Source organism: Chrysoperla carnea, chromosome 3 (assembly GCF_905475395.1).
Source record: "Chrysoperla carnea chromosome 3, inChrCarn1.1, whole genome shotgun sequence".
Classification (NCBI taxonomy): domain Eukaryota; kingdom Metazoa; phylum Arthropoda; class Insecta; order Neuroptera; family Chrysopidae; genus Chrysoperla; species Chrysoperla carnea.
Window position 1 is genome coordinate 68,800,570 of NC_058339.1, and position 27,352 is coordinate 68,827,921.

A 27,352-nucleotide genomic window follows, 5' to 3' on the forward strand; every position below is an offset into this window, starting at 1 on the left:
CTGAAACTGCTAGAACTTTTTGAGTATGTTGTTAGTACCTGTTAGTGTTTGTGCTGAATAAAATATAAATAAAGGGTACGAACAACTTTCTTTTCATTATAACATTCATTCTGTTAAGTATTCCGAATTTCAATGGTCAATAACTCGGAAAGTATTGCCTTTCGAAATATACTTGAAAAATACTTTTTACTTAGAATTCATCATTCCCATCATTTACTACATATATTTTACCACCTCCAAGAAGGAGTGGTTACTACCTCCTCGGCATAAGCATTGCTCGGCATTATATAATTTTTTTTCTTTGGGTCTTATCTACTTAACGAAAAATTTTCAAAAAATTTAGATTTTTAACCCTCGTATACTGCACTAGTTGGAATGTCTATTTGGAAAACTAACAATTTGGAATGCAAAAATTTTTTGTAAACCCTTAACGGTTTAATATTTTTTATCAAAACTATTTTTAAACATAAGTTTAATCAAAGACATGCTTCTAATAAATTTTTATTTTTGTTCCAGACTTAAAAATCACCATGATTTAACTAATTAATAATATACTAACTATGTTTTAAAAAAACCGAATAACTGTTGACAGTTTAAATCGTTACCAGTGACGAAAGAAAAAAATTACAAAACGAACAAATTAAATTTAAAAACCTAAAAATAATGTATAGAAGAATAATAATTATTTCTTGTGTTAAGTGATATTTGTGTTTTAAAATTAAAGAAAAAAACAACCAAAAAACTAAAACCAAAACAAAATATACTCATGTGGTGACCAAAAATAAAAATATTTTGACTAAAACAAAATGGCATTACATTATTACGGGTATCAAAGCTGTCGTCGTGGTTCGGAGACAGCGACGGCCCAACGCCGTAATGTGCCACATCAAAGTGCGGGACGTATGCCATCTGAGCCACCATCGGAGAGTGGAGAAAGTGGTGGAGCGATGAGTGATTTAGGTAAGTCTTTTTCGATTAGTTTTTTTTTTCTTTCTATATAATTTTTTGATTTTTGTTATAATGAGCCGGGTGATAATCGCATATGGCGATAAGGTTCGATTACTTCTTTATATTAGCAATAAGTCTTTCAAAGTATTTTTGGGACTATCTATCCTTATCGTGTGACACGACAAAACATAAAAAATCCGGCCCACACTTTTTCACATCTTGAAATATTGTTATTAGTTTTCTCAATGATAGCGTGATCTGGTTGTTATGGTACTCGATACTCATTCGCAAGGTTGTCAGGTTGAAACTGCCACTCGTCCCCACGTTAATGCATTTAAAAAAAAATTCTATTTTGAAAATAATTTCTGATTCTGATGTTTGATAACTTTTGATTACTGTTCATAGTAGCTTTTGACATGAAACTTTAAAAATATCGTTTGAAAAAGAGTGATTTTAATGAGATATAGCAATTTTCAACCATATTTGTTTTTCAGAAGTTAAGTTGCCGAGCGGTCAAAAGCGATAGACTTTAACCGTTTGTCTGAGGTTGTGGGTTCGAATCCAGGCAGCGGCAGTGTGAATAATTAATGGGGCGGTAGAATTGATCATACTGTCTTCGCTTCAATAAGAACGAAGTAACTGATTCCACCCAAAAATTCAACTTTAAAAATTCGGTTAAATTATGACTACCTCGAATGATAAATTTGTAATATTCGTAATTACAATTAGTTTGGACAACATTGTTAAATATTCAACAATATAATAATTTGTAATTGTATAATAATACAAATGCATTTAATACAGGTTACACAGAAGCTAATAACTCTTGCCGATAATGCACTAAATTACAGGAGTTATTTTATTATTTAAATAGGTTCAATATCACGTACTGAATTATGTAAATGCACAAAATCCTTACAAAAATAGGCGGGGGAAGTGCCTCCATTTAAAAGAGAACCGTTTTAGGCTATATCTCCATAACCGTGCACTTTAGACCAAAAATAACTTTTATTCTAATGTAGATAATTAAATTTCCTACCTTTTTTTGTAAACTAATTTTTAATTGTATCACTAACCGTTTATGACTCATACTATTATGATGATTTACTTATTGACTATTTGACCGATATGTCTTCTAATATTTGTTTAAACAAGAAAGTAGATTTAAGTTAAGTTATTATCATTTTCTAGTTTAAACAAATATTAAAAGAGATATCGATCAAATAGTCAATAAGTAAATCGTCATAGTCGTATAATTCATAACGGTTAGTGATACAAAAAAAATTAGTTTAAAAAAAGTAGGTAATTTAATTATCTACAATAAAGATTATTACCATTTTTGGTGTTAAGTACACGTTTATGGAAATATAGCCTAAAACGATTTCCCTTAAAATGGAGGCACTTCTCCCCTATTTTTGTAAGGATTGTGTGCATTTACATTCAGTACGTGATACTGAACCTATTTAAATAAAAAAATAACTCCTGTATTAATGCAGAAAGAAATTCTCTGTAGTCTGAAGTACACATAGATATGATATTTTGATGGTGAAATCGGATTAAATTGTAATTATAAAATATTGATTATTAGTTGGTTGTTATATTATGTTCAAACATACTGCACATTATTAAATACATTATATTGGTACAGGATTTGTAATTGATTACTAGGTAATCGATTCCGTTAATGTGAGAATTCGTAAACCAACAATTACCCGCTAAAATCATCAAAATCACATGCAGAACATCCAAAAAGCTTTATTGGAAACAAAAATACATGTGTAGTTGGATGTTGTAACTTTTAAATAGTTCTGGATGTGCATTTTTAAACATTTTTAATTTCTAAACAATGTTTGCATTATTTTTAATTTTTTTTTGTTTTGTTTTTTTTTTGACTAATTGAAGCTACTTGCAAATTTTCAACTCTCCATCTTTTCAAGTTTTGAAGAAAATGAATACCTAATTTGCGTCCTTCTGGGTAAACAATGATGTTTTGAAAAAATCAAATAAAATTGTTTAGAAACACATTTCATAATTAAACTTTTGTTCTATCTCTAAAAAACCGAACAGGTCCTACGGAATCAAAACCTAATTGATCTTTGTTGCTCATTTGCGAAGTCAAATGCACTTTTTAAGTCTTAAGCACGCTATAAAATTTCAGTTTAATATTTCTCTTTTCGTTTTTCAGTTATAGTGTTGACGGACAGACAGACAAACGAAAATGAACTAATTAAGGGATTTTATGAACACTTGTACCAAAATCTTGTTCGTACACTGCGCGTTACAAATTTGGGACTAAAATTAGTAGACCTTGATATATAGTTCGTATGTACAGGGTATACAAATTGAACGTGACTTGATTTTAAACGTAAAAATGATTATTAGTTACATGTCTTTGAAGCTTAGTAGTAAAAATTTTTGATTTAGTAATTTTTAAAACAAATTTTTTATGAGTCATATTTAAAAAAAAGAAATTTGTGAATTTTTCCAACGCATTAGAGTGTTATTGTACTCATAGTTCGAAACACATTCAGTTATATTTTCAAATTATGAAAATTACAATTTCAATATTGCCAAATTAAAATGTACATGAACCGATTCATTTAAATGTATATACATTTTATTAGTCGAATTTAGGGTGTATTTGTAAATATTGTTAATAACTCAATAATTACATAAAGGAATTTTGATGAGCATTCATGTATAATTTTTTTTATAAATTGGGATTAAATTTCAAATTAAACAAGTGAAAACAAACAATTGACTGTATTAATTGTTGATATACCATATGTAGACTATGCAGATTACACTGTCACATTACACCTACCTATACATGTCACACATATATAATTGATAATCCCATATCAATACAGACTACAAAATGTGCTCTCATGAGTAAACAGTGATGTTTACAAAAACATATTTCAAACAAAAGTTCTTTATTTTTTGATAAAGAACATTTTTTACATTTATACTTTTGTTCTATCTCTAACGGTTTAAAAGGTGAGTCCTACGGACCCAAGACCCAATTGACTTATGTTGCTCGTTTACCTCACTTATTACGTATTGAGTAAGCTGTAAAAATTTCAGCTTGATATCTTTTCGTTTTTGAATTATCGTGTTCACAGACGGACGGACGGATGGAGGGACGGACAGCCGAAAATGGACTAATAAGGTGATTCTACGAACACCTATACCAAAATTTTTTTCGCAGCATCAATATTTTTAAGCGTTACAAACTCGGGATTAAACTTAATATACTATGTATATTTCATATATAAAAATTTCAATTTACAGCAGTTTTACAGGGAAGACAAAAAGTCTTTCAGAAAAGCTTTTTCTCTTATGATAGAAAGGTAATTAATTTCATGGACACGCTGTGTTTTTAACTCTATGAGATCTAAGAACATTTTTCAAAATTTCAAGTTTTTTTAACACGTAGAATCTACAAAATCAAAGCGCGCGGTTGAATGGATTTCGGCTGTTAACTCATCGATATATTCGTTTTAGAAATCGAAGTGTTCTTAGATAGGTGTTTGAAAAAAGGCGGATTTTTGTCGAGAAATAAGCTAATACCTTAATGAAAATAAAGTTAACTAAACTTATCGAGTAGGGTATCACAATAAAGGAAATTAAAGGAGAATTACAAAAATTATATCGAAAGCCAGTAGTTTACATAGCGACTTTAACAGTCGGAGCCCATAAAACCGAGACCGGCTCAAATCTTACGTATAATGGGTCCTGAGTGTTAAATTAAAGCCTTTATGTAATCTACTAGATTTGTCTTTTATCTAAGAAAAATACTGAATCTTTTTTCCCAGGTTTAGTAGTTAGTTGTCAAGTTCAAAGAATAATTTTCTAAAGAGCAACAGTTTTTTCGTAAACCGTTAAATGATCAGGTTATAACTTATTTTAGAATGATTTGATTGTGTCAAGTTAAAAAATATTCTTTACTAACTTGATACACGCCCTCTTCACTGGGTTTAAAAGTAAAAACCACCGCTTTATAGCCTACACCGCGCTTGATCTTACTTATCTCCCTTCCATAACACTTGGGATTGTTTTACGCATCTAAAAGATATGCACAGTTTTCAAATTCTTAAATTGTAAAATAGCCATAATTGATTGAGTATATCAGAAAAGGTGACCGTGATTTGTTTGACATTTACTGTTTTAAATTGGTACAAAAATCTTTAATTTATGGTTCAAAATGATGATCAATCTGCTCCATCTGTGATCATTATCTTGATCCATAAATTATAGATTTCTACAAAAATGTAAAATAGTAAATGTCAAAATTAATTTTTTAAATTTTTTTATAAAATATCTATATCTTTATAATTTATAGCTCATGTGTTATTCTGATATATCAGCTATATTGCTGTACAGTTTCATTAAAAACTATTCGCTAGTTTTGGCGTAGAAGCGTAAACAAACAAACATCCTTATTTTCACATTTATAATATACAGGAATAGGGATAGGGATATAAAGAAAAAGTTGACAGTCGCGTCGTACACGATAAGGTTTCAAAAAGCCATCCAATTTAACAAAAAAAAATTCCACTTAAATGCAACTGTTTTTAAAGCAAATACGTTTTTTTAATTTGGTTTCTTCATTCAATCATACGAAAAAAAAAACTCTGATATTATAAAGAAAATATAAAATAATAAATTAAAGTTGTTGAATTTTTCAATGTCTACCGGGAAATCAGTTTTTTGTTTCTGTTTGATTGCAAAATATATATGTATATAATTTTATTTTTTTTATATTTCTATATCACATTTTCTTTTGTAAAATGAATGAATGAATGAATATTTTCTTGTTTCTGCTTGCTTGGTCTGCGTTTGAAATGAACAAGAGAAACTAAGTCAATATTCACATGTAGAAAACATTTTACTTGGATTATAAAGTTTTATAGATTATGTATATGTCGCAGATGGATTGCCAATTCAGTTGTTTTACATAACTGTTAGTTTTACAGCAAAACAGTTCCGTTAAGCAAAACATCTGAAACACGTAGAGCGGTTTCATAATTAATGAACTATAATACGCAAAATTGCATAAACGTTTTGCATTTATGAATTAAGCTAGCGGTTAAACCATCGGAGAATATGCAAAACATTCAAAATTGTAAGAGGTTAACTTTGATGTTTACGAAAAGATGTTTCAAACAAAAGTTGTTTAGTTTTTGATAACATTTTTCACATTTAAACTTTTGTTATGTCTCTAACGGCTTACAAGATGGGTCCTACGGGCCAAAGGCCCAATTGACCTATGTTGCTTATTGACGAACTCGACCTCACTTTTTACGTGCTCAGCACGCTATAAATTTCAGCTTGCTATCTCTGTTCGTTTTTGAGTTATCGTGATGACAGACAGACAGACGACAGACAAAAAGAGAGACAGACAACCGGAAATGGACTATTTAGGTGATTTTATAAACACCTATACCAAAATTTTGTTCGTAGCATCAATATTTATAAGTGTTACAAAGTTGGGACTAAACTTAGTATACCTTGGTATATTTCATATACATGGTATAATAAGAATACAATTTTTCGATATTTGCCTTGGTTTTCGAAATATCAAAAGCTAGTTAATTAAACAGAATTTTCAATTTTCGATATTTTGAAAATTACTCCAGATATCGAAATATTTTAATGTCACTTTTCTTTTCGGTTTATATTATCAAGTTATAACATAATTCACCATCAAAATAGAAAAAATATATTTTTTTAAATTTATGTCCCGCTACCGTACTTACACATCCTTAATTTATCGGGTACAACGGTTTTGTTTTTGTTTTTTATGGTTTTAACTTTAATTTAAATAGTTTTTTTTTCCACCGACTAGTTTTGATGTCCATAAAAACATATATGATCCATCTATCATTTTCCCATAAAACCAATGTAAAATATACCTAGTTTTGAAGACATTCATTTATTTAAATACTCCCCCACCCCCTAAAATTTTCAGGATTGATTCAGACTTTACTTTACAGATTACTCTTTTTTATTTCTTCAGGGTCGCTTTACACCCAACACTTATTACCTGGAATTGTTTGTAAAATAACTGACGGTTTTGTAAAACAACTGATTTCGAAATCCAATCCTAAGACCAAAATAATACTTAATAATTGAAATAAGATAAGATAATGTACTTCATTCCCTACTTAAGATCATTATGGAACGTTACCAGCTCTCGTACTATTAAGCATTGATGCTATAATTTTCAATTTTTTTGAAAATCTTTTGTTAAAAATATCAAATATTAAATTTTTAGAAAGTTAGCACCTTTTGTATTACTTTAAAGATAATTTAAAAAAAAATGTTTTATCTTAAACTTTTAATAAGAATTTGTTAAATTTTTTTTTATTAAAATAAAATTTGATTGACTGGTGGTGACTGTAATGGTTTGTTTATAAAAAGAAAATTTTTAATGAAATTATAATTTTACTTTCATAAAATGATAAAAGATGAAAAGTAAAATATTTTGTAAGCGTTATTAATTAATTTCATTTTTTTAAGATTCCGTATCATTAAATTCCTTCATAGTTGGGTAATGATTTCTCACTTTTGGAGAGTAGGTATATCGGAAAGTATTTCAATATTAACAAGGATAACGAAGAAATTTCGGAACTTTCCAAGTGTAGAAAATCGAAAAATTCGTTTTCTATTTTCAAGTGTATAAATTTACTTGACCCTTTTTTAGACCGTACAAATACATATGTTCTTGCCTCAAGAATCTTTAAACGAAAACAAAATGTTTCTGGAACGTATCAGCTACAATGACATTGGTTTTAATGACAAATGGGCTATAGAGACCTATTCATGGGCTATAGAGACCTAGAATTATATGCAAATATATCGGGTATAACCACCAACGTCTGCAAAAACACACATTTATCACATACTTTTTTAGTTCAGTAAAATCTTACCTACATTTTGACTGTCTCTACTGGTAACAATTCAAACCTCTAGATAGGGAATAATTAAAATATCATCGATATCCTTAATTCGACACAAAGTAATCAACTCTTGATTTAATGTTCAAGAGGATCACACAATCAGAACCATCTATTTTTCTCAAGTGTCTGTTTTACCTTAAATAAACTTTTAACAAATGAGGGGTAGGAATACTATATTACACTCCACCTCTGGCTTAAATCATGAGGAGGATTGGAACACAAGGAAATATTGGTTGTGTTTTCTTTTTTACTTTTTTCTTCATCTACATATACATATACAGAGCTTTCAAAAAGTATTAGAATTTAAGGGAACAATGATGGGAGTAAAAGTTTTTTGTCTCGAAGGTATAAAAATGATTCCGATCTTGAAAGTGACCTTCACCTTCGAAGTCAATTAAAAATCAATTCATGTTATTCAACTGAAAACAGATAGAAAAAAATATTGAATATGAAAGTTACTCTATTTTAGAAACCCAACATATTTTCTTCGAAATATTTTTTTAATCGGATGGAATTGAGTGCGTAGCTTTGCCAATATTAGGCTTTTAGCAACTAAGAATAAATCGGTTGGATAAAGTATAGCGTCACGTCATGACAAACGCTATGTAAACAACATTTTAATAGAACAAAGCAGGTTATTTGATTTCAGCTGGATAAACTGCTTAAATTAAAATGATTGTATGCCAAATCATGATGTCATTCAAGATGCCATGACACTCACTACATTGTTTTCGAAGCAAATTGGTTTTTGAAAATGCAATATACATAAGACAAATGGTGTTTATTTTATAAATAATACTTTTTTGGTGTAAATCAGATACTAATGTAACGTATAAACCAATTTTTCAAATGTAGGAAAAAAGCCTATTATCTTGTCGATTATCGTGGCTAGTCGATTTCCGAAAAATTGTTTTCAATGAAAATTGCCAGTTTTTTTTAATAAGGAATATAATTTAGTCTGTTATATCAGGTGGAAGTCCGATATTTTTAAAAAGCTCTGTATGTATGTATATCTTGCTTCCTACATAAACCTAGTGATCGTATATACTTCTCATTGTTCGCCCTCTATCTTCACAAGAACAATCAACCACAGAGTGAGTAACACAAGAATACTCTCCAAACAGTCATTTAGTTTTTGGTACTAAAAATCAACAGGCTGAAAGTTTTTAACATAGAAAATAAAGTTAACTTTTCTTTTTTCATATGAGTGTGTTCATGTAATATGTCTATATGTCAGGTTTTTGTTATATTTATTTAAGAGAATGTTATCCGGGCATTAAATGTTCCAAACTTTAAAAATGAAATGACACAATGCAATTGCTTTAGGAAATAACATTCGACTTTCTCTATAAATTAAATTCTATTGTATTATGCGTGGTAAAAAAAGAGCTAATCGTAAAAATTTTCTTAACATGCTAGCAAGTGATAAGCAGATAAAAACTTATTTTCTCGAATTAAGTATATTCTGGAAATCGTTACTTGTTATAAGAAAATTGGATGAGCGCGACATAGTGGTTTTTTTAGATTTAACTGTGTTAAACCTGTTTATCACGAAATGATTCTTAGCTTGCAAGAATTCGTGCATCGTTTCAATACAGTATGTTCTTCATGTCGAATTTGCAATACTACACATAAAGTGTAAATCTGGACTTGATACCATGACAAAATTTAAAAATGAAATTGAAATTGATTAAAAAACGAAGAAGTTATAACCATTCAAAGATTGTTGTCCATCTCTTTTTAGCAAAACAATGTTTTAAATGGATTTTATATGTATCTCTATCGTGATATGGGACAATGACGCCACTAACCTATATCTTCCTCTTTGTTTAATTAGTAATTTTAAACGTTCATATTTTGCGTACTTGAGATTTTCAAAATAAACCACACTTTTCTGCCCGTGAAGTGAAAATTCTTCACGTGAAGTGATAAAAAAAATTTAGAATTTAGTTAACAAGCTAATTTTCGTATTTTTTTTATAAACCGATCACTTTTTTAGCCGATCACATTTGTCTCCAGAAAGAGTCGCATTTGAGTACAGAAACCTATATTGCGACTGGGATAACCGTATTTCCGCCTATTGGATCCGAAGAAAAACCGATAACTACAAAGCTAGACACTGGCTGGACAGGAGGCATGCTGAACGACTGGCCATGCATCATGATTATTACAGGAAATGCCACAATGGGAAAGAAAAGTAAAAGATGTCTCAACTTCTCGATTACAGCCCAGCTCTTGCCATAAGGAGATGCACTCACTTGAATCAGCCTTTTTTTGACGACTTCTCCGGTTTGTAGTCCATTGACGTCAAAGCACTGTTGTTGATCTTAAAGAGTTTTAAATATTTCATCGAGCATTGGCCGGGGATGAACCAAACATTATTTCTGTACCACAACGGACTCTATGGTCTAAATGAGTGTGTCCTACTCCGGGATAGCCACTCTTGTATATCCTTACCTTACCATGGTTACAATGTTGGTTGGCCTGGCGAATTGAATCCAGACGAAGCCAGGAAATCAAACTTTCTGGTTCAGATTTGTAATATACATCCAGACGAAACGAGGAAATCCACATTTCTGGTCAAGGATCTTAATATACTATTTTTGCGTCGTATACAAGTCAGATAAAACAACATCTTTCTAGTTTTGTTTCAAAAATATTGCTCAGATTATTATATACACCCGTCACTTTTCTATTATATTTATTTGTTCCATGTTTAGTTTTGTTATTTTTCTTCCATGTGAGCATGTGAGTTGAACTAGTGAGCTTGTATTATGTTCTTGTATGTGTATTTTTTCTGAAATCAATTGCATTTGACAGCTCATATTCCCTACATACGTTTCATATATTATTTATAATTAAAATTTTATCTTTTGTGATAAACTGTTTATTAATTTCACAAGTCATGAAGTACAAAGAATTTATAAAATTACAAGTGGTAATATTATCTAGTTAACACATTCATTTACAATTTTTCTTATTACCGGACTAATGGGGATGCTTTTGCTTTGTAATGTGACAAACTATTCCTAAATTAAAATAAATGACATCAGTCAAAATGTTCGTTATGGCCGAGTGCATAAAACTATGCTCATACATAGACTATTTGCCACATCAGATCTGTAATTGTTCATAATACTTTGACATCTGTATACATATATAAATTATACACAAACAGCTGCATTTTATAAATTGGTTTTTGTGTTTATTTTTTTAACAAGGGTTTCTGTAGGTATTTAGGATGTACGAGAGTTTAGGAAAATCTTTTTCAATTTTGCGTTAACTCCAAAAGGGCCACTTTTGAGATGGGAACATTATGTTCTATTTTAAAGCCTGCCTAGACTATCAAGCATCAAGAATCACATGAACAACGGACTTTGACTTATGAACTCTTTGTATAATTTATGAACTCTTTGTATAAGTTTGCTTAAATTTTTATTGGTATTTTGCAGTAGCTATACTTTTTAGTGTATGAAATATTTATATTTTGTTATGCTGTCAGGAAATTGAATATGTTGATTAAACCATAGAATGAAACCATTATGGAATTATGAAGCTTTTTTTAGTAGTAATTTTTGAACCAAATTCACCTATATTTTATAAAGATGGTTCTCTTTAATTAGGAGTTAATTGAAATTTTGATGGCTCCATAATTTATGGTAGGAATTCTTGCAATATTTCATAAAGGGTTCATCAAATCAAAAATTTCGTCTGCTTTGAAATTTTACCTTTATCTGTATGTGGTTATTACGTGACAATCTATTCGCACCGTGCGTGAGTTTTATTGGAGGCGATGCATATATAATTGTATGGATTGCATTTATGACTTACAGTGAAAATTTAATATTATTGTCTCACAAATATAAATAAATAATTATGATAATTTACATTTTAAAAATGATATTTTTGAAATTTGATTTCTTATTTTCACAATTTTTAATGCATTAAGTTTAATTAATTAGTGTTTTTCAATAATTTTAATTTGACATTTTCTATAATATTAACATGTAAAGAACTGCAAGTGGAAGCGCTGGCATCGATTTTATTGGCCCTACCATGACTACTCACACAACGAATACATAATAAGGTATTTTAATCAGTTTTAACGCCACAAATGGGAAACACAATGTATTACACAAATATTGTTAAAAAATTTGTAATACATATTGAAAAAGTTTTGTAAAATTTGCATAGTATTTCCCATGAATATAAAATACTCACTAGAGTATAAAAGCATATTTAGTTTACTCGCTAATTTAATAAGTAAAAACATGAAAAACTGTTTTGCATAAATATATTCTAGGAAAAAGTTAATAACATTTCAATTATTTTCAAATCTATGCAAATGAAATTAAAATCAATAATAAACCATGTAATAAAGAGATCTGATAGATGGATAGTTTATTAACAGGGGAGAGTATTGAACCTTAAATCATGATTAACAAGACCACAATATAGCATAAATCACATCCTAATGTAATTGAAACAATAAAAATTGACGTTGATCGAATTAGCACAATTTTTCTCGAACGTAGCAGTTTTTTTGATTCAAGGAACATGACGGTTCTCCTTTTCGAACTTAACCTTCACAACCTTTTAGGCTTTATACAATAGCACAAAATGTAAATACATGAAAAGAGTAAAGTTTTACTTTTAAATTCTAAAAAATGTTATTCTTTTTTTACTTGAAAACAATATATTACCAGTCACTCACTCGGCTGCTTGTTTTTGGGTAGGTAAAATTTGTTTGTTTTTGAAACGACTTAAAAAAATTCAGAATTATAAAAGATACAAATGATCCCAGGTACTACCTCTTACCTTATTATTATTTTTAAACAGAAGTTGTCATAATATTTTAATAAAATAAAATAATTAATAAAATATTTATCATTATTTATTTATGAATATGTAATTTAATTTTGTTGTGTAAATTCTATTGGAGATGTCATTTCGTTATAATTAATAAACATATGTTTATATACCTATAATACAATAATATTTATTATTAATTAATTCAATATCAAATAAAAATTGATTGATTATTTATTTGAAGAAGATAATAATTGATATTTTATAGTCACAGGGCAGTTGTACATCTCAACATTCAAAAGCTTTAAATATAATATATAGTGTAGTAAATAATTCAGCCGCACTAACCTTGGCATAACAGAAAAAAATGAGGAAATTAGGGTAGTTTTCTCATCCCCAGAGCATTCCAAATAGTAACAGAGAAAACAAATCAATATTTCTACTCGTAAATCATCTCTCGAGGGTTTTTGAGGTCGCTGATCATGAATTCAAGGTTTAAAAGCAACTGAATACAGTTGCAATCCCACTAAAACTACCCCTAGAAGTGATAAACAAAAACTTTACTATATTCAAAATTTTGCTTCAGAAATCGTCTCTTGTGGAGCTTTAAGGTTCGCTGTTCATTAATTTAAGGTCAAAAAGCAATTGAGGATGGTATCAACCCCATTTAAACTACCCCTAGAAGTGTCAATGATAAAAAAAATTGAAAATTCTGAATTTCACCTCAGAAATTGTCTCTCTGTGGTTCTTGAAACCTATTAGTGCTAGGTTAATTTTGACCAAAAATTTGAAAAGTATGGCCCAAATTTAGTAGAATTACATACTTGGTTTATCAAAATTGGATAAAATTTCGATGTAATAGAGCAAAGTTAAATATTTTGAATTTTCATGACGTCATCAAGTTCAAAAATTCGATTTTTTTAATAACACAGGCAATTATGATCCGATCTTATTGAAATTTTTTTTGAAACCCACTAATTTTGGGTCATTCTTATCAGCTGTGATGTCAGTTTTTCGCTAGTTATCACTTATGTGCTTAATTCCGGGACCAGGCCACCACATTCTTGAAACCTAATAGAGCTAGGGTAATTTTGACCACAAATTTGAAGAGAATGGCCCAAATTTAGTTGAATTACATACTTAGTTTGTCAAAATTGGACAAAATTTCGATGTAATAGAGGAAAATTAAATATTTTGAATTTTGATGACGTCATCAAGTTAAAAAATTCGATTTTTTTAATAACACAGGCAATTTTGATCCGATTTTATTGGAATTTTTTTTGAAACCCACTAATTTTGGGTCATTCTTTTCAGCTGTGATATCAGTTTTTCGCTAGTTAACACTTGTGTGCTTAATTCCGGGACCAGACCTCAACATTCTTGAAATCTCATAGAGCTAGGTTAATTTTGACCACAAATTTGAAAAGTATGGCCCAAATTTAGTAGGATTACAAACTTGGTTTGTTGAAATTGGATAAAATTTCGATGTAATAGAGCAAATTAAATATTTTGATTTTCATGACGTCATCAAGTTCAAAAATTCGATTTTTTTAATAACACAGGCAATTTTGATCCGATTTTATTGGAATTTTTTTTGAAACCCACTAATTTTGGGTCATTCTTTTCAGCTGTGATATCAGTTTTTCGCTAGTTATCACTTATGTGCTTAATTCCGGGACCAGGCCACCATATTCTTGAAACCTAATAGAGCTAGGTTAATTTTGACCACAAATTTGAAAAATATGGCCTAAATTTAGTAGGATTACATACTTGGTTTGTCGAAATTGGATAAAATTTCGATGTAATAGAGCAAATTAAATATTTTGATTTTCATGACGTCATCAAGTTCAAAAATTCGATTTTTTTAATAACACAGGCAATTTTGATCCGATTTTATTGGAATTTTTTTTGAAACCCACTAATTTTGGGTCATTCTTTTCAGCTGTGATATCAGTTTTTCGCTAGTTATCACTTATGTGCTTAATTCCGGGACCAGGCCACCATATTCTTGAAACCTAATAGAGCTAGGTTAATTTTGACCACAAATTTGAAAAATATGGCCTAAATTTAGTAGGATTACATACTTGGTTTATCAAAATTGGATAAAATTTCGATGTAATAGAGCAAAATTAAATATTTTGAATTTTGATGACGTCATCAAGTTCAAAAATTCGATTTTTTTAATAACACAGGCAATTTTGATCCGATTTTATTGGAATTTTTTTTTAAACCCACTAATTTTGGGTCATTCTTTTCAGCTGTGATATCAGTTTTTCGCTAGTTATCACTTGTGTGCTTAATTCCGGGACCAGACCTCAACATTCTTAAAATCTCATAGAGCTAGGTTAATTTTGACCACAAATTTGAAAAGTATGGCCCAAATTTAGTAGGATTACAAACTTGGTTTGTCGAAATTGGATAAAATTTCGATGTAATAGAGCAAATTAAATATTTTGATTTTCATGACGTCATCAAGTTCAAAAATTCGATTTTTTTAATAACACAGGCAATTTTGATCCGATTTTATTGGAATTTTTTTTGAAACCCACTAATTTTGGGTCATTCTTTTCAGCTGTGATATCAGTTTTTCGCTAGTTATCACTTATGTGCTTAATTCCGGGACCAGGCCACCATATTCTTGAAACCTAATAGAGCTAGGTTAATTTTGACCACAAATTTGAAAAATATGGCCTAAATTTAGTAGGATTACATACTTGGTTTATCAAAATTGGATAAAATTTCGATGTAATAGAGCAAAGTTAAATATTTTGAATTTTGATGACGTCATCAAGTTCAAAAATTCGATTTTTTTAATAACACAGGCAATTTTGATCCGATTTTATTGGAATTTTTTTTTAAACCCACTAATTTTGGGTCATTCTTTTCAGCTGTGATATCAGTTTTTCGCTAGTTATCACTTATGTGCTTAATTCCGGGACCAGGCCACCATATTCTTGAAACCTAATAGAGCTAGGTTAATTTTGACCACAAATTTGAAAAATATGGCCTAAATTTAGTAGGATTACATACTTGGTTTATCAAAATTGGATAAAATTTCGATGTAATAGAGCAAAGTTAAATATTTTGAATTTTGATCACGTCATCAAGTTCAAAAATTCGATTTTTTTAATAACACAGGCAATTTTGATTCGATTTTATTGGAATTTTTTTTGAAACCCACTAATTTTGGGTCATTCTTTTCAGCTGTGATATCAGTTTTTCGCTAGTTATCACTTGTGTGCTTAATTCCAGGACCAGGCCACCACATTCTTGAAACCTAATAGAGCTAGGTTAATTTCGACCACAAATTTGAAAAATATGGCCTAAATTTAGTAGGATTACATACTTGGTTTATCAAAATTGGATAAAATTTCGATGTAATAGAGCAAAATTAAATATTTTGAATTTTGATGACGTCATCAAGTTCAAAAATTCGATTTTTTTAATAACACAGGCAATTTTGATCCGATTTTATTGGAATTTTTTTTGAAACCCAAAAATTTTGGGTCATTCTTTTCAGCTGTGATATCAGTTTTTCGCTAGTTATCACTTGTGTGCTTAATTCCGGGACCAGACCTCAACATTCTTGAAATCTAATAGAGCTAGGTTAATTTTGACCACAAATTTGAAAAGTATGGCCCAAATTTAGTAGGATTACAAACTTGGTTTGTCAAAATTGGATAAAATTGCGATGTAATAGAGCAAAATTAAATATTTTGAATTTTGATGACGTCATCAAGTTCAAAAATTCGATTTTTTTTAATAACACAGGCAATTTTGATCCGATCTTATTGGAATTTTTTTTGAAACCCACTAATTTTGGGTCATTCTTTTCAGCTGTGATGTCAGTTTTTCGCTAGTTATCACTTATGTGCTTAATTCCGGGACCAGGCCACCACATTCTTGAAACCTAATAGAGCTAGGGTAATTTTGACCACAAATTTGAAAAGTATGGCCTAAATTTAGTAGGATTACATACTTGGTTTATCAAAATTGGATAAAATTTCGATGTAATAGAGCAAAATTAAATATTTTGAATTTTGATGACGTCATCAAGTTCAAAAATTCGATTTTTTTTAATAACACAGGCAATTTTGATCCGATCTTATTGTGTGACATTCAGTTGCTTTTTAACCTTAAATTCATGATCCTCGACTCCGAAAACCGCAAAGACAATTTCTGAGGTGAAATTCAAAAATTTGTTTATTGACACTACTAGGGGTAGTTTTTATGGGGATCCAACCATTATAGTTACTTTTTGCCATTGGCTTCGTGATCAGCGACCCAAAAATCCCTCCAAAAGACGATATTCAAGGCAAAATTTTTAATATTTTCTCTGTCACTTTTAGAGGTGGCTATTAGGGGTGGCTTGGAACTACATTGAGTTGCTTCAAAAACCGACGGATTTCCGTTCGGTAGTTTTTGCGTGAAAGCGTATCAAACAAACAAACAAACAAACATCAATACTTTCACATTTATAATATATAGGGATAAATAAACTAAATATTTTGGTTGATCAAATTTAAAACTTTATCTTTGTAAAGTTCTGGTAAATTTTTTTCATTTATTTTAATTATTTAATTATTTTCGTTTCTATAAATTTGTTATATCTGTCGAACTTCATTGAAAAAGAGTTTTTGCGTTGTAACAGTAGCGTCACACGAGGCTGATACATAATATGACTTTTTAAAAAAAATATTTTTAATACACCGTAGGCATACGGTAATAAATATCTTTCTTTTCTTTCAAAAACCTTGCAAAACCTTTCTTTAATCTTTGATGAATGGATTTAATTAAAGTTTTATACAAATAATATTAATTTCAATATTTGGATATGAATATTTAAAAGTAAATAATTTATATGTACTTTATTTACATTCTAAAGCATATATGAGAATGTAAACATGTGTGCAAATAAAATGGTAACACATGATTTTTGATCCCATTTTCATTAAACCTCTTCCCCCCTTATTTTCCATACTTTGATAATCAAATAAGAGAAACTTCGAGTATACAACTAATTAAAACTAAGAAACAAAGATTTGTAAAATTTGTTATAGATTAAAAACTATTATTTGCTTTGCGTATAGTTATGAAAATTGGAAAATTTCACGTCTAGACAAAATTAGTAAGATTTATTTAGATAGTGTTACAGTATGACTTAATTATTCAGTCAAAATACAGCTTTAAAAATTCAAAACATGCCTTGCAAAAGTTCATATTCAATTTTTTAAATGGGCCTTTCTATTCCTATTATAAAGTCAAGAGCCCAAAACGCTGACTTAAATTACATGATATTTTCTAATAAGCCTTTGATTTAGAAATATAGATATACATACCAGAGCCATAATTAATTGAATAGAATCTCACCAATATACAAGTCTATAATTTTAAATTGTGTATACTAACATTGGTATATCATAATCATGGCACGCTATGCATATAAATTTTCAACATCATTTATGAAATAGAATTGAAAAAAAGTATAAATTATAGAGAATTATTTTTTTAAACAACAATCTGAACATTATATCGTCAATTAAAGAATGAATTATTATATGCAATTATGAGATCATTGAGCTCTTTTTCCATATCGAACCAATAAATTCAACTATCATACTTTCATCAGTTTAATTCAATCATGAATCAAATTACACATCTTTGATAAATTTAATGTTAATTAGTTTTACCCAATATATTCAGTAAAAATAAATAAAATTGCATATAAAGTATAAATTTAAAATCAGATAACCTATATTTTATAGGTGAAAAATATTTATTATAAATGAATTGTTTGGAAAATTGCCATTTTCGAGAATTTAATGTTATTGACAGTTGGCACCTTTAATCACAAAAACATAACATTTTTGTATTCCAAAGTTTATATTATTTTGTTTAAAATCTATTTTGTATAAATAAAATTAATTTTAGGTTTTGGTTTTACAATTCGAGTGTGTTTTTTCCTTAAAATTTCTCTCAAATTTATGGAGTGATTTTCGGAGGAATTATTCATGAAATCACGAGATATTGATATATTATTCAGATAATTGATCCAAATAGTTAAACCAATCTCATAGTTACAAAAACGAGAAGGAAGAGTACCTCAAGGGAGTGTATTAGGTCCGGTATTGTGTCTTCTTGATAAATATAAATTATGATCATGTTTCATAAATTATATTATTAATCGTAGAGCGATTTTTTCGTGATAAATTTTTTAGTTATTTATGCCATTATGATACAAAAGCTGAATTTGTTTTGAGTACTATGTTCATGGTAGCTTTCTTAGGAAGCACTAGAAACGCAATTGCAATATACATTTAATCCATTCAAACAAGATAAATAATTTATAATATGTGACTATTTAGTACTTAATAAAATATGCGGGTATATGTAATTCTCTAAATCCAGATTCGTTTATTCACTAAACGCAAGACCACATAAGAAAAATACTTATCAAAATTCACCAGTATTTCAATTTTAATTTAGTCTACTAAAATGACTTTAAAAACTTATTTAGATTAGCTTCAGCAAACTATTTCGACTTTGTTAAACACTATTATGTAAAATAACCTTTTTGATACTCTCAATTCTAGAAGAAAACTCCTTTTTGGTATAAATTCTTTGTACGCAATTCAAAATGCATCAATATCAATAAACATCTAGTTTTGTTGAGAGTGTCCTATGCCTTGTGAAAAATATGAAAATTTCAATTCTTCACATCAAGTGAAGAATTCTCACGGTACGGGCAGAAAAGTGAAGTTTTTGAAAATCTTTAGCGTTACGCACAATATGAACGTTTAAAATTCCTATAAGTTAGTGCTGCCATTTTCCTTTACCACCATAAAGATACATATAAAATACACATAAAAATTTGCTTTGCTAAAAGGAGATGCACAAGATTCTTTGAATGTCTCTAACTCCTTTGTTTTTTTAATCAATTTTGATTTCACTTTCAAATTTTGTTATGGTAACAAGTCTGATTTTACGTGCTTATGTGTAATATGGCAAATTCGACATCAGGCAACTACCGTATTATTAGTAATGTAAAAATTGTCTCTTGGCAGAAAAGTACTTAAGATTCAATTTCATTTACAAAATAATTTTATGAATTTGTTTATAATGATAGTTTTAATTTCAATCCCTTAGAAATTGAATTGGTAGTCCGAAACATATATCGCATATTACAAATGTAACAAGTGGAAAAACCATTTTAAAGAATTTTTGAAATTAAAACATGTGAATTTTCACACAATAAAACTCTCTACAATAAATTGCTGAGAATGTTTTCTCTACATCATTGATATGCATATAATTTTAACAAGGTCATTACACGTTTTTCATTACAGTATTTTATTAAAATTTCAACAGGTTTTTGTATCTTATTTATTTATATGCACGTAATCGATGTTGCACATTTATATTTTTCTATACAAGTTATATTAAATATAATAAAAAAATGTTGTGAGGTCAATGTTGCGAAAATTAAATATCAATTTGTTTTTGTTGTTCCATGAAATTATTAAAATTAAAATAAGAAAAATAATATAAATTTGAGAATATAAATAGAAATAATGTTTTTTTATAATAACCTCGTGTAGATGGTTCCGGTTCGTTTAAATATTTTGTCACTTAATATTTTAATGTCTATTTTTACATTTATTCAAAAATTCTAATATTAAATACCGAAAAATATTTATTTTAAAATTCTACAGTGGGTTAAAAATACACATTTTTTTAATGTTACTTAATCATCTCTCCATTTTCTTTGGATTTGACTAACTAGTCAACATTACAATAATTTCGTAAGTGGATCTCCATCAAAGAGTATCAAACAAATTTTTGATACGTCATGTCATTGCTTATCTTCCTATTCCAGCTTGAAATCGAAGCCGGCTTACCTAAATTTAAAATCGAAAGAAACATCTTTAATGAGAATATGTTCCCCAATCTAGATGAAAAATTTGTTTTATGCTAGCTTAAATCTGGAGAAAAGCTCTAAAATCCGGCCGTATTTATGGATCTCGAGATAATAGATTTAGAGGATATATATTTAAAATCGAATGATCTGAAAAAGGCATACTTAAATTTCTTAGTTATAGTTAGTATATCAGATTCAAGGTCAGATAGTTGGGCTTCCTGGTGTATGTGATATAAGGAAGCAAAGTCAAGAATTCACATTACATATGCAAGGGTATTAAAATTTCTAGCCGTGAGTTGTATACCGTTTTTCTTATCCTAGTTGCAATTACTTTCTTTTCATCCACATTTAATTCCCATAAGAGCGACTTTTGTGACTTGTTAAAGTGCTGTGCTACTGAGGCAACAAAAAGCAGCAAAAGCTCCCCAAAGTTAAATACGGCGGCAAGATCCTTTTGTCTAGATCAAGAAAATTGACTTTTATTGAAAATTTAAAATATATATTTTGGCAACATTTTGTCCATTTTAAATTTTGGGATGTAATTGAACCAAATGCACCACCGTTTTATGTCTTCTAATTACATAAGAAATGATTTTATCAAATTATAATAAGAAACCAATTTGAAAATTTTATTTCGAGTGGACAAACACACAAAATTTGGAATTCTGATATTTGAGTTTGTTTTTAGGATCTGCATTTATCTGTTGGCTATTTTTAGTCTCTCAATTTCGTTATTTCATTATTTAAAAGCACGCGATTATTTCATGTCAATTTCGTAATACCGTCAAAATTTCAACACTTAAATTTATTGCTTGAAGTAAAATGATTTGTTTTTTGTAACAAATTTAAAATACAAACATCGTAAATACAATATTTTAACACCTTTGTAACATACTCAGTAACAAGTTTGGCTGCCAAAGATTTTTCTAATGTCAATGGTATATGAGATATTTGTTAAAAAAATTAATTTGAAATAATTAAAACAAAAATTTTATTCGGTCGATGACTTGGAGAGAAAAAACATGAAGTAACAAAAAAAAAAAAAAAAATATTATTTATTTTATTTTCGTTTAAGTTTGACATTTTTTACACCATATAATTGTTTTTACAAACCGTTTATTAAACATATTCGATTTTTTTTTTGTAAGGATACTAAGTGGCCTGGAATATTTTTAAGCTAAGTTTCATTAGAAACTCTTTATCTTACCAAGAGATTAAACCATGAAACTGAACAGATTTAATTTTTGTAATTTTTAGACTTTCAGAAGTCACTCTAGGTAAGTTGTATTCCAACAGGCACTACTCCGAATATTCGGTGACAGTAAGAAAATTGTCTACAGTCAACCAAAAACGTGGAGTTGTAAAAATTGGAAATACATAGAAAAGAGGCAATGCAAAGAAAATCAGCATGTAGAGGATAAATAATCAACAATACTAACGATCAACTGACAAAATGACAATTAAGGAGCGTACTGAAGGAAAACTTAAAATCATTCACAAAATCTTAGTTTTGTAGAGAATGTAATAAGATAGAAGCAGCGATTATTAGCTCTCCCGATTCGTAGTCCTGAAAAAATGATAAAAAGTTTTTAGACGGATGTGTTAAATTAATAAATTTGGTTAAACTTCGATTATCTTCGAAACAGAAAGTTGAATAAAAAAAAAGGTAATCAGTCATTATGACTGTCGACGAAAGTGCAAAATTAAAACTTTCGAATAATTGACCTTCGACAGTAGAGCTAATTACGCTAGCTTATAGGTCTAATAAATACCTGTTCACAATACCTGAATAATAATAAAAAATATCTCAATACTATTCAAATATCTGTTCACAATTTTCGATAAATATGGTGGGAGCGCAAATAAGTACATTTGAATAGCAAGATGTAATGTAATATAATATTTATATACGTTTCCACCATTTATTTCGTGGGTTTAATTTTTGGTGCGGAACCCTCAACAACATTTTGTAGGGGACCGAATTGTAATTCTAAACCATCGTTGCATCCACTTGAATACACACAAATTTCATCAAAATCGGTTCATCTGTTTAGGAGGATTTCAATTACAAACAGCGATGACACGAGTTCCATGATTTTTGTTCACTCTAAAAAGTGCTCAACGTACCAAAAGAAGTTTTCACTTCAAAAAAAACTGTGGAATCCAATCTAATGTGGTAAGAGGAAGTAACTTAGAATATTTATGAGTACGGTATAAAATAATGGTACGCTTTTTTCCTACCATACTGTATTCTTCAAATTAGTTTTGGCGCACATATAATAACACAATTCTATAGCTTTGTTTGTATATATGAATTTTTTTTATGAATGGCTGCCTGAGAGTATTTACGTAGAAGAAAAAAAAGTGAAACTTTTCAAAAAGCTATTTATTTTAAAAATAAATAAATGAACATACATACAGATAGATATTTTTTTTATAAAGAGAGAAAAATGTTATTTTACAGTTTTATGGTTTTAAGTATTAGAAAATAATTGTACTGTATATTTTCTAAGTAATAAAAATACGTATCTATAAACAAATATTTATTTCTATACAATATTTTATAATCGATTTTCGATCGTAAAAATTTAAAGAAATAATATTTGATATTTACTTTGAAAATTTTATAAGCAATATTTGAAGTTAATGAAGGTTATTGCCAAGAAAATTAGTAAAACAAATTATTTTCAATAAAATAATATTTATGTATTACTGTTATTCGATAACACTAATGTCAGACTTTGTGTTGCCTGATTAATCGCGAAAAATTTTTGGTTGTCTCTATGGATAATATCTATAATACTCAAATCAGTCAACTTAAAGTAATTTTTCTTAAATCAGTAGAAATCATTTGGTAATTGAACCGCAGCTAAGAGTTACCAAATCTTGGATATTGTTTACGAATAAATATCCATTTTCTGTTCATAAGATCAGTCAACTTGGCTCAAATCAGCTGTTGTACAAACAAATATCAAAGAGATGATAAATTAATGATATACTATATACAGAAATATATGTTGGGTTCTCCTTATCTGGTGCCTGTCAAGAATATTGTAAGTAATAATTTCCCTCCACAATAAATTTTGTTTTATCTACTCGGAATCTAGTGATATAAACATTAGAAACGTCACGAATAAGTTGATTTTAAGGCGGGTGGTTTTTAATATTCCTTTTCTTATTGAAATTAAGGTTAGGCCTGTGAGTGGTTGCGTTTACTAATGCGTATTCCCGGAAAAGCTGCGACAGTTTTTTTTAATCATTTTTAATGACTTTTTGTGATAAAAATTATAATTACCAGACTGTTTTACTGTTGCTAACACTTCAGCAGATAATATTCTAACAATAAAAAAAATTATTCAAACCCTGTTTTATAAGTTCAATTAGGAAAAAAAATATCCTAATTCAGTCATCTGAAAATAAACTCTTGCAAACCAGCTCTTGTTTTATAGGGATTAAAATTCCCTTAGCTCACCTAGAAGTTAACTAGGTATCTAGTTGTTTTCTCTGCCTGAGCCATAATAAGCGCAGAAGAAATTTGTTGGACTCTAACAGCTGTTTTGGGTATATAAACAGATATTTGAAAATTCCTTATCTCCTTCAGTAAATACTTTAAGAGCTATTATTCAGCACAACTTTTTCTGAAGTTTATAATCACTATATCATACCTAGGTTTTGTGACTCCAGCAACGTAAAATTGTTTCTCCCTGATAACCTTTTCATTCATATTCAACAGCCAAAATATCCTATAAAGACACCCAAAAGTATTTCATGTTTTGAAGTTTATGATTTGAACGTTTTCTTTGAATACATAACATTACACAAAAACCGTATAATATTTATTTAAGTCACAGTCATAATTTTAACTACCTCATATGTCTGTTCTGGTTACCTACCATACTATATAGTAAGTTGGTTCGACTCAATTCGCCTGCTGCATTACATAAACTTGACAATAAAAATAATAATGGCATTTCCGCGAAGTGGATAATTACACATGAATTGTTAGATATTGTATTCATCATTTTTACATTTTAGTAAAGAAACAAAAAAAATATTTGAACTTCACAAAACCTCCATATAAGATATTCTTTTTAGAAATATTTTATAATTATTAGGTACCTTAAATTTTTTTGATAATCTTAAAATTATTACTTACTTAATTTTCACCATCGTCAATGTAATTTTCTAGCGGCTGATATTTTTATCCAATTGTAGGAATAAATCGAACTAGTTGTATCAATAAAAGAGTTGTACCATAATATGTCCATTTTATGGTGGATAATACCCCTGGGAATTATTTAAATGCACCTAAAAAATCCGCAAATTAAAATTTAAATGTAATAAAATATATTTTTACATACACAGTAAGAAATATATGGCCGCTAACTTTATTACTGGCGTTTACTACTATAGAGACAGATATTTGGTATCTATGTTAGAATAAGTTACTAATATTAAATAGGGCTATCTACCAGTATCCAGAGTGTTGACAAACAGTATGATCCTGACGCCCAGACGTCTGCTGCAATGACTCGTCAGCTATAACTATTGCTAATGTTACTATTCTCTCAAAGGTAAAATCAGTTTTGCATTCATACCGATACTGACATAGTGATATCCACAAAAAATTTCTAACGTTGTACAAATTACCTTTCTGGATTCCTGGCATAAAGTAACCCAAAAATTTAGAAGCTTTCAAAGGACTTTTAAAAAGCTAGACACTTTTTTCAAGAAAATTTGTCAAATTTGAATATGCTTCAAGTTTCAAAATTTGTCAAGTTTTTACGTCCTTAACTCGTAAGTGTCTCGTATTTTATTTGAAAATGATTGAAAGTGTTATTCTGATAGATCTTAGAAATTCTTCGAATTTATCGGGTTGGAATTGTAACTTCCAATATTACTTCGTATACAGAGGTAGAAAACTCATTAAATACTAGTGGAATATATACTCCACGAATATATAATGTTTTACTCGGAGATATATTCTAACGGAAATAATAACATGTGAAAAAAAAGGTTGGCAAGCAATTGGTTCATTCACTGTTTTTTTTGAGTCACAACTATTAATGGAACACATTCATTATTGCACCATAGAAACAATATGAGCTGAATGAGCAAAAAATGGACGACATTTGGCATTTGATGTGATTTTATAAAAAAAAGTAGTATGTTTCAATAGAATGTGTTATTGTTATATCATTGTAGAAATTATTACACTAAAAAGTAACACACTTTATATGCTCTAAATAAAAAATTATTTGCTTTCCATTTTGGAAATGTCCATTTTGAATTTCGTTAGTGGTTCGCAAAATGGTCACGATTTTGATATTAGACTCAAGATTGATTTTCTTTAATGCAAATATCGTTTCCGCTTTTTTTAAATAAATTTTTTATGCTAAAGACCGAACAAATCTTAAATAAGAAGAAGATTTTAGACGAGTTATCTTTAGGATCGATTTCCACTTCAAGGCTAGAATAATACCCCTTTCATTTCTTGCTATAACTCAACGAGACTTAAAATCGCAAATCATACTTTATGTTAGGTTAGATTAGAGTGGCTGTCCTGGGGTGGGACACACTTAGACCATAGGGTCCGTTGTGGTACCGAAAAAAGGGGTTGGCCCATCCCCGGCCACTACTCTATGAACTATTTGGAGCTGTTTAATAATAGCAGGAGAGCTTTGAAGTCTACGGATTTCAGGTCCGACAGGTTGTCAAAGAGAGGCTGGCTCAAGTAAGTCCATCTCCTTATGACAAGAGTTGGGCAGTGACAGAGACGATGAGACATTGCAGTAGTCCTGCCGTAGTCGTGATACATTGCCAGGGCCAGGCGCTCAGCATGCCTTCCGCCCAACCAAAATCACACTTTGACTTTCGACAATTTTAAGGCTTTTCGTCTACGTTCTTGTAGTACCATTTCAATACTATCTAAGCTCCAAAATGATAGACCGACTCTTGAAAAATGTATGCTGTTTCTTGAGATAACCATTATTTTGAGTGGTGTTTCTACTTTTTTAACTTAATTGCTTTTAATCTTTTCATACATCGAGAAACAGTTTAAAGAAACTAACTTATTATTTTCTATTTTGTTTTCCAGATAGTGACAGTGGAGGATGCAGTGGGGGTAGTTCATCGACGAGTGGTAGTGGCAGTGGTGGATCCAGTGAAGACCCAGCGAATGGTTTACCATATCCAGGCATTGCACCAATTGCATTACGTTATCTTGGACAAACGACACGTCCACGAAATTGGTGTTTAGCATTAATATCAAATCCATATCCTTTTTAATTATACAAAATTCACATTTAATTATTTTTATACTAATTACACTCCTACATACATGAATAACACACCCACACATACATAAACTCACACATGGCAATATGTAGGTACATAATAATTTCAGGTTGCATCATTATTGTATGACGTAACAGGATATTATTCATATTGGGATAATTTCATCTGAAATCGTTTAAAGGTAAGTTAATTTTTAAAATATCTTAATAATTCTAAAATTATTGCTTGTGGTAGAAAGGAGTGTCATTATATCGAAAAGAAACAAGACGTGAGTAGGGGCTGGTTTGACCTTTAAGGTCCACACGAATAGTTAAAAAAATAAAAAATAAAAGCTCGTTCGAATCGAAACGACTCGACCGTATATTATGAAATTCTTTTCGGATTATCTTGTCGTTAATACTGCACGTCGTTTCAC

General features: G+C 29.3%; 1 protein-coding gene across 1 annotated transcript; it reads left to right on the forward strand.

Moving 5' to 3' along the window:
• Positions 1-755: 755 nt before the first annotated feature.
• LOC123296205 (voltage-dependent T-type calcium channel subunit alpha-1G-like) lies at positions 756-26,928 on the forward strand. Its single transcript, XM_044877666.1, has 2 exons — positions 756-960; positions 26,738-26,928. Exons 1-2 carry the CDS (start codon positions 807-809, stop codon positions 26,926-26,928), a joined length of 345 nt encoding a protein of 114 aa, XP_044733601.1. The 5' UTR covers positions 756-806.
• Positions 26,929-27,352: the final 424 nt, after the last annotated feature.

Coding starts and splice junctions, on each gene's coding strand:
- LOC123296205 (XM_044877666.1), top strand. CDS start 807: ATGGCATTACATTATTACGGGTATCAAAGCTGTCGTCGTGGTTCGGAG. Junction 961..26,737: donor TGGAGCGATGAGTGATTTAG/GTAAGTCTTTTT, acceptor TTTGTTTTCCAG/ATAGTGACAGTGGAGGATGC.